This window comes from Grammomys surdaster, unplaced genomic scaffold (assembly GCF_004785775.1).
Source record: "Grammomys surdaster isolate TR1022 unplaced genomic scaffold, NIH_TR_1.0 182, whole genome shotgun sequence".
Lineage (NCBI taxonomy): Eukaryota > Metazoa > Chordata > Mammalia > Rodentia > Muridae > Grammomys > Grammomys surdaster.
Window position 1 is genome coordinate 375551 of NW_021604627.1, and position 8550 is coordinate 384100.

At 39.1% G+C, this 8550-nt stretch overlaps 1 protein-coding gene across 6 annotated transcripts in view; it reads right to left on the minus strand.

Moving 5' to 3' along the window:
* Positions 1 to 8550, minus strand: part of Rpgr (retinitis pigmentosa GTPase regulator) — a 46323-nt gene that overhangs the window by 14116 nt on the left and 23657 nt on the right. For 4 of the 6 annotated variants that reach the window (XM_028767815.1, XM_028767817.1, XM_028767818.1 and 1 more), the window contains exons 12-13: positions 7191 to 7288; positions 2736 to 2801 (exon numbers count right to left, since the gene is read on the minus strand). In XM_028767815.1, the coding sequence (XP_028623648.1) occupies positions 2736 to 2801; positions 7191 to 7288 (164 nt within the window). Of the gene's footprint in view, positions 1 to 395; positions 1257 to 2735; positions 2802 to 7190; positions 7289 to 8550 lie in introns of all 6 variants that reach the window. The other 2 variants (XM_028767821.1, XM_028767816.1) reach the window with 2 other exon arrangements.

An 8550-nucleotide genomic window follows, 5' to 3' on the forward strand; every position in this document is an offset into this window, starting at 1 on the left:
TCCATACTTTGCTCCTCTGATGTGCCTTCTCCCTCTTCCTCTCCTTCTTCCTCTTCTCCCCCCTCTCCTGTCTCTTCTTCCTCCCCTTCCTCTTCATTTCTGCCATCCCCTGTTTCTCTTTCTTCCATCTCTTGGTTTCTTGTCTCTCGGTTTCCTTCACCTTTCTCTCTTCTAGCTCCTCTCTCACCCTCTTTCTCCCATCCTTCATCCTCTTCTCTCTCTTCCATACCCAGGAGGCACCTTTCTTTTTTACCCTTACCTTTCTTCCTCTCTTGTTTTTCCTGTATCCTTTGCCATCGCTCTTCTCTTAAACCCCCCTTCTCACAGATTTGACCCCTTTCACCCACCAATCCATCCCCTCCCTCTCCCTCTGACTCTCCCTCACCTTCACTCACCTCTTTTTCTGTAATGACATCTGACAGGGCATCTGCTTTTGCCTCCTCTCTGTCTCCTTCCAATTCCATACTTTCCTCTTGTGCCTGTCCTACTTGCTCCACTACTACATTTCCTTCTGAATCCTCTGGTCCTTCCTGCTCCTCTGGGATCCCTGACAAGTGGTCATGCTTAAGATCATACTTTGGAAGAAATCTGGTTGTTCTGAGTTCATTCTCAGTCGCTTGCTCAGCACACTTCCTGCTGTACCACAAGTAGTGCTCAGTCTCCACTTCATCGTCATCTTTCTCTTCGCTACTAGATTCTACTAGCTTGTGCTGCTCCAACTCCTCAGCACTGTCTCGCTCACTGTGCCTTTCACATTCCATGTAACTGTCTGGTTCTTCTACCAATTCTGTTTCACTGTCAAAGATCATATTCTGTTCACTGCTTTTGCTTTCCTCTGCAATATCTTTATTTTCTTCACTCTCAGAATTCATGTCTTTATCTGGTAACTCAACAAAAAACGAATCTGATTTTGAGTTCTCTTCACTGTCTCTAACCTTTTTCACATCTGGAATTTCCATCACCTTAGTTTTCTTCTCAGAGACTATTTCTTCATCATTTTCCTTTCCTACTTCCTCGCTTTGTAAGCCCTTTACATCAGGTAAGACCTTCGGCTCCACCTGGTCTAGGCCATTACCCACTTCCTTATCTGAAAATGCTCCCAGAATCTCGGGTGGTCGTATCATGAAGATCCCTTTTGCTAAATATTGTTTGTACACTGTCCCTTCTTTTATTTTTGACATCTCTTCATATTCATAACTATCCTCATTTTCAGTGGACGGTGTGCTTTCCGTCTCTTTCTCAACCGTGTCTTGATTCTGTAAAGTTTTTGAAGTAATCACCATACTATTATTAGTCGACAAAGGCAACATAGTTATATAAATCACTGCAAAAATTTTACATTTGTATCTACAAGCTCATATGGGGTGAGGGCTCATTAATTCAAACTTTACAAACTGGGAAACATGCTATAGCTAGAGGTTCATTAGTATTTGCCAAATAAATTCTTAAAAACATGAGTTATGAATTAACAAGCTAATACTCAGAAATAGTATAAGAAATACAATCTGTTTTACTCACTAAAGTAGGCCTGACAGTCTAATATAAAAGCAATATGTGAAATATGGACAATATATCAGTTTTTTAAAAAGTAATGTCCATTTCTATTGTTACTAGAAACCTTTTAAATTTTTAAGTTCTTTTTATAATCCTAAGGGAGTCAGGCCCAGCTGCTAGAACTTATTTCTAAATGTATGTTCCCTTCTTGTCCCGGCAACTCAGGAAAACTAAGCCTAGCATCTATTGGAAAGGAAGACCCTGCTTGAGGCAGAGTAGGCCACCAAGGCAGTGAGTGCGCCCAGAGCTTCTCCAACCCTGTCAAGAGAACAGCTCGCCCATGTTGAAAGGCATGCCGTTCCCCACTGTGCCTCTTACTTTTTGAGGGCTGGCTATGCATTGTTATAACTAAGCAAGATCTTTCTGAATTTTGTAGGATCTGTCTTTAAGAATTTTTAAACTAATGAGGTAGCAAAGGCAGTAGAAAACAGAAATTCCATGATTTCCACAGCCAAATGTCAGTCAATTGCTTTATTTTAGTAACTGCCAAACACCTCATATTTTTATTTCATTGGCCCCTAAAGTCATTAAAAGCAAAATGTCAGGAGAAACAAAAAGACTGCAGAGCAGGTTTTCATTTATCGAAGGTTATGGAACCACAGACTGATTTTTTGCTACTAATACTGTTACTAACTAAAATTTCTTCCTTACTCATTTATAGCCTCTAACCAATTTGTAACTTTCATTTTAATCCTGTTTAATGCTAATCCTTCCTTATTACAAAATGGTTATCAACTAGTTAATGCTAAAAAAAAAATACATAAAATTTTCGAGCTAGCAACATGTGAATATTATCCAGATAAGTCAGCATAGTGACTCAGGCAAAGTCATTCACAACCAAATTCAGAGATCCATTCTGATAAATACTAGCTCCTTCCCCAAAGTAACCTAAGATGACTATCTATTGCTCAATTGAAAAGAATCATTATCATGGGGTAGGTAAATAACTGGAAAAACAAATTCTAGCAGTCAAATTCTATGAGGAAATAGCTACCATTAAAAGAAACCAAATAGGAGTTACCTATACTGTAATCCTGTCTTAAATTTCAATGTAAGTGAGCGATTACCTTTTTGTCTTCTTTCCAAAAAGTTTTCAAAGAAATAATTAAAACTATTCTTACCCACAACAATAATAGTAATATAATAATAATAAAAATAACAATAACAGCTATGTATTATACCTGTTGTTTTTGAATTGGTGAAAAATCTAATGACTTCTCATTGGAACTTGTGGTCATCATATGTGTCTGAAATAAATAAAAATATATCTTCTAGATAAATGGAAAACTACAAATGAATAATGAATGTAAAGAAACCTGGGCTTTAATACAATCTATCCCACACTGTCATACTAATAATACTGAGAAAGAAAAGCTACTTAGAACACCACAGATAGACTTAATATGCAAGATATAGCTTAGGGCAAGCCAGGGCCTTTCAGGTTCTCCATATTAGAAGCAAAAGAAGAGCTTTTCCTAGTTCTTTAGGAGGATGAAGAAAGGCAAACGGCAGAATGTAATACTTCAGTGATAGACTCTTAGAGATGCATGGAGTTCGGGCATAGAAGTGTGAGGAAAGAGGTGTCCCAAAGACCACTCACATGGCAGTTGGCTCGGGGGGGGGGGGGGCACCCGGGTGGGGTAACAGGGAAAGACAAAATGCCCTAGTGAACTCCACTAGGGCAGACTTTGGAACTCAGGGATATGGAAATACCTGGCACGAGCTAACAGACTTCTGGTTTCACTCTTTATAGTCCTACATGTATAAAGCTAAAACCGTTTCCTAATATGACAATATACATGATGACAGTGTGTCATCATGGTGTTCCCATGTATGCACGGTGTGTGCTCCAGCAACACATATCCTTCTACCACCTTCCCATACCATTGCCCCTGCCCCGAACAGGTCCTCGTGCTACTTTCATGTCACCTTTTCAGTCAAGAGTCCATGCATGAGAGAAAACAATGTGCTATGTGTCTCTCTGAGTCTATGAGCTTATATTTGGCTTCCTTTCAGCTGGGGCACTAATTGCTATTCATCCCTCAGCTTCAGAACTATATGAAATTACACTTGGGGGCTGGGGAAGACACATAGTCTAGATAGACAAGAGACTTAAAATCAGCACAGAAAGCTCTCTCTGGAGAATTTCTCCATATTTCCAAGATTATTCTCAGGTGCTGTAACTGGAGAGCCATCTTACTAAGATCAATGTCTCTGGGAATTAAATTAAAGCCTCTTATAGTTTCCTAGCTTTGCAACCTTGTTGTTGTAGCAATTTCCTGCCAATCAAAGTGTTTCATCTTGAAGAGAAGCTCACTAAGACTTAGGAAGGAAATAAATCACAAGTCTCAAGTAGTGAGTGGCACTTGTGAGATTCCCCCAGTCCCTCCTTCCAGGTTACAGAAGCAGTAAGGACTACTGGTAAGGGGAGGCTCTCTGGCCTGCTGAGCCGCCTTTAAGTTATCACAGGGGTTCAAGAGAGGCAACTGCTGGGTAGCACCACACACACACTGGGATAGGATTTTCAGTAATAGCATTTTCATAGATGACCTCGGATCATCTATGCACTTGTACTTAACCCCTCACTGTGGGTTATGCCTGTAAGTAACCCACAATAAACTCACTGGGTCATCTACATGGATTTTGGTAGTACTGTCCCTTTGGTCTGTTGTTAGTTTCCTATATGTAATGAATACATTTGTTCACGCCTCCCCAGCAAAGGCTACACAACAGTTGCCAGGCAATACCACACTAGCTCGGTAGGCATAAGCCTAGTGTCAGGTTGGCCAAGAAGAAGACATACTGACACAGTGCCCCCTGAGAATTCTGTGCAGTGTGGAATTAGAATACAATGTTGAGAGGAAAGAAAGGAGCTTTCCAGGAAAATAGGAATCTTTAGAGCCCAACTGTCAGAAGCTAGAGAAGGAGATTCCAACAAACGTGTAAGATTCTGCATGATAGCCTTGCGTGACTGTACAGAGTGGGTTTACCAAACTGACACTGTACACACATCAGGTCAAAAACTGATCACTGCCAAATATCCTACAAGTACTTTATACTAGAAAGTTCAATTGCAACTGAAATCAACACTAACAGCAGAGACCTCAAGTTATACCATAAGGAATGGGGTGCTTACTAAGGAGGACCTCATAATAGTGTAAGATACATCCATTCCAACAAATGTGTAGACCTCAACATAGAAACATGTTAGGAAGGCTGTGGCCTTTAGGCCATCATAAGTTCAAGGTCAACCTGGACTAAAGAGTGAATTCTCAGACAAAATGGCTACAGAATGAGATCTTCACCTCAAAATCAACCAACAACAAACAAGCCATGAGAGAGGCACTCAGTTATATTTAAAGGCAAATCAATTAGAATAAGGTAAGATTTATCAGCAGGACCTAAAGACTAGAGAGAATGGAATGATAATATATTTAATTCAATTAATAGAAAAAAATGCCAATCAGAATTACCACACCTAGTGTGTTGGTTAGTTTAGTGTCAACTTGACATAAGCTAAAGTCATCTGAGAGAAGGGAAGCCCAATTTAAAAACATGCCCCCATAAGATCAGACTATAAGCAAGCTTGTAGAGCATTTTCTCAATTAGTAACTGATGTGGGAGGGCCCAATCCATTGTGGCTAATGATCCTGGGTTCTACAAAAAAGCAGGCTGAGCAGGTCGGGGAGCAAGCCAGTAAACAGCATCTCTCCATGGTCTCTGCATCAGCTCCTGCCTCCAGATCACTGTCCTGTGTGAGTTCTGCCCTCACTGCTTTTCATGAAGTGTTATACAGAACTGTGAGTGAAATGTGAAATAAAAAAACCTTCCCAAGTTCCTTTTGGTCATGGTGTTTCATCACAGCAATAGTAACACTAAGACTCTTAGCAGGGTTTTCCTTCAAAATCAAAGGAGACCTTTCAAAATAAGTATGTACCTATGTAAGCCATGACTAATAGATCACCAGTATCTCAGAAGACAACAAAATACTATATCTAGAAGAGGAAAATGGGCAAACACAACCATGAGAGCACTGAAAAGAATACATCTTTTAGTTTTGCTCTAAGACTAGGCATACATTATGAGAAATATTATCAGTATAGTTAGCCACCACTTTTAGGATGAGACAAAGACATTCTATGACAAGAAGAAATTAACTGACTTCTTTATTTTTTTTTTGGAAATAAATCAGCAACATATACACACCTTTCAATAATAATAACCCAAATGTAAATGGTGTTAATTTACCAATTAAAAGACACTAATTGGGTGACTGGATTTAACAAAATAATGAATAATATGCTTTATACAAACAAAACCCCTGCATCAGCAAAACATACAGAGAACTGAATGGAATAGAAATTTATTTCAAAGTGAACTAAATCTGCACATTAGCAGGAGTAGCTATACTAATATTTAACAAAAAAAATACTGAAACCCAAAATTAGAAACTGAGACTGTCACTACATATTGAGCAAGGGCACAATTCATCACAAAGACATTTTACACACACACACACACACACACACACACACACACACACACACACCAAGTACTGAAGCACTCAAGTTTTTAATAAAATTGGCTCCAACACAGTAATAGTGCTGACTTCAGTACTGCATTCTTATTCAAGCAAACAATCAACACAGTAATGTTACTGTTAAATTACACTATAGATCAAGGGGATTTAACATATAGCATACAGAGCTTATTCTAAAATAGACCATATATAAGGCCAAAGGAAATTTAGAAAATTGAAAAACATTTTAATGTCTGACATCTTATCAGACCATATGGAGTAAAAAAGAAAATAGTAGAAATCAATAGCAAGGAAAACTATACCCATTACACAAACACATGGAGGCTAAAAAATAGTTCTCAGTGACCATCAAATCACTGCAAAACTTCAAGGGAGGGTGAACAGGTCAGTACTAGCTCAGGAGTCCAAGACCAAGTTCTCAGCACAAAGGAGATTTATTTGCTATACAGATACATAAGGCATAGAATAAGAAAGACAGGAGGTAGATGATGAGGGAGAAGGGGAAGGGAACAAGAGAGGGGGACGGGTATTTGTCATAGAAAACAAAGGCCTGACTCTGGATAGAGGCGACACATGTGGCACACAGGAAAAGGGCAGTTTTTAAAGGTACAAGGGGAAAGCTGAGTTAAGATGACATGTTCAATTTTGATTGGGCATGTTAATTAAGGTAGCCAAAGGGGGCTTTTGATTGCAGAGGAAGAAGTAGCTAAATAAGGAAACAGACCTTGGCTTTGGGAATTTAATCGAACCATTTTTAGCAAGGCAGAGGGAATGGGGGAGAAGGACAAGGCCATGTTTGCCATGCTTAGACTGGCTCGAGTCCCTTCAGAGGCTAAGTGAAGGAGACGGGAGGAGCCGGGGAGGCTAGCAGAAAGGAGTCAGAGTAGGGCCAGACGGTGAAAGGTTCATGTGACCAAAGGTCGAGTTATGTGGGAAAGGCAATGTCACAGTGACACTCACTAATATTAATATGTACTATCAAATATTAACAAAATCAGCGTTTCACACATAAAAGAACATAAAAAGTACATATACACCAGTTCATGCGGAATTAAAATTCACATAACTCATATCTAAATAGCCAGGAAATAATTACCACATTTAAGATATCAGTGGTTTCACCAAAGTTTTCTGAATCCACTGCTGAAGAACTTTCTGTCTCTGTCTCTTTGTTCATTTTATCTTCAAAATAATCTGAATGAGTAAAAGGGAAAAGTCAAACTCAGATCTTAACAGAAATGAGAAAAGCAAATGAACAAAACTTCGTTCTCTAATACATCTGGGGTATAACTACAGCCAAGGCCCTTGAGTTGTGGCTGGAGAGCAACAGTAGTCATTCATAGTAGTAGCACATTTTCAAGTTAAAGTTTAATTACTTTGTTGCCAACTATGTAGCAACAATTTCATTCACAAGAACATGCAAACACTATTCCTTCAGAATAAATACTTCTCAGCTTAGCTGTATCAAGTACTGCCTTAAGACATCAACAGTGACCCACACGCCCATGACATTCTTTCCTCACTGTAGTTCTCCATGCATAAGATGTGGGGTTGAATTCCACATATATGATCAATCAAGTAAAGTGGACAGTAACTGTGACATCAGTATAATTTCTTAGTCACTAGTATGTGCTTATTTTTCTCTTGGTGAATCCTTGGTCTAGAAGAAGCCATACTGTGAGCATTTCTAAGACGTCTAGACAGTAAGTTGGTGAAATGCACTGCTAAATGGTCCCATGAGCGAGCCAGAAGGCCAGTCAAGCTTCCAGATAGTACCATCCCATCTAACAGCACAAGTCCAGGAAACGCCAGGGTAGGAAGCACTCAGCCAAGCTCCTCTTGAATTCCTGACTCTCAGAAGTTGTGCCAAATAATGTTACTTTGACCTGTTAAATTTTGAAAATTTTTATGTAGCAATGAAAAACTAGTATAAGCACGTAGAACTTCTCAAAACATTAGTGGTATCACAAAATAACATAAAGCAGGAAATTCCAAAATGCTCAGCTCTATTTGAACTCACACCTTTGTCCATTTGTTACTTTGCTCGTTTTGATCACCTGACCACCTATGGGGTGCTCCCTGATGACATTTCCATTAAAAATGTCAGTACACACTCACTGCTCCCTTTTAAATCTTTTCAATTGAATGCGGTATTTAAGGTATACAACAGATTGTGTGTGTGTGTGTGTGTGTTCATGAAGAAGTAGTAATGTAACTGTTAACTCTTAATAAACTCATATTCTATAAGGGATGTAGAACATAGGATAGTAGGTAAAGAAAAAAATCACATATAGTTTTTGGGAATAAGCAAAGATTTCACTTGCATAATACATGAAAGGATGAGGGAGGTGGAGATATAGGACAAGAGTAAAGAGAACAAAAACTAATAATTCAAAGAAGCAGAGAGAGAGAGAGAGAGAGAGAGAGAGAGAGAGAGAGAGAGAGAGAGAGAGAGA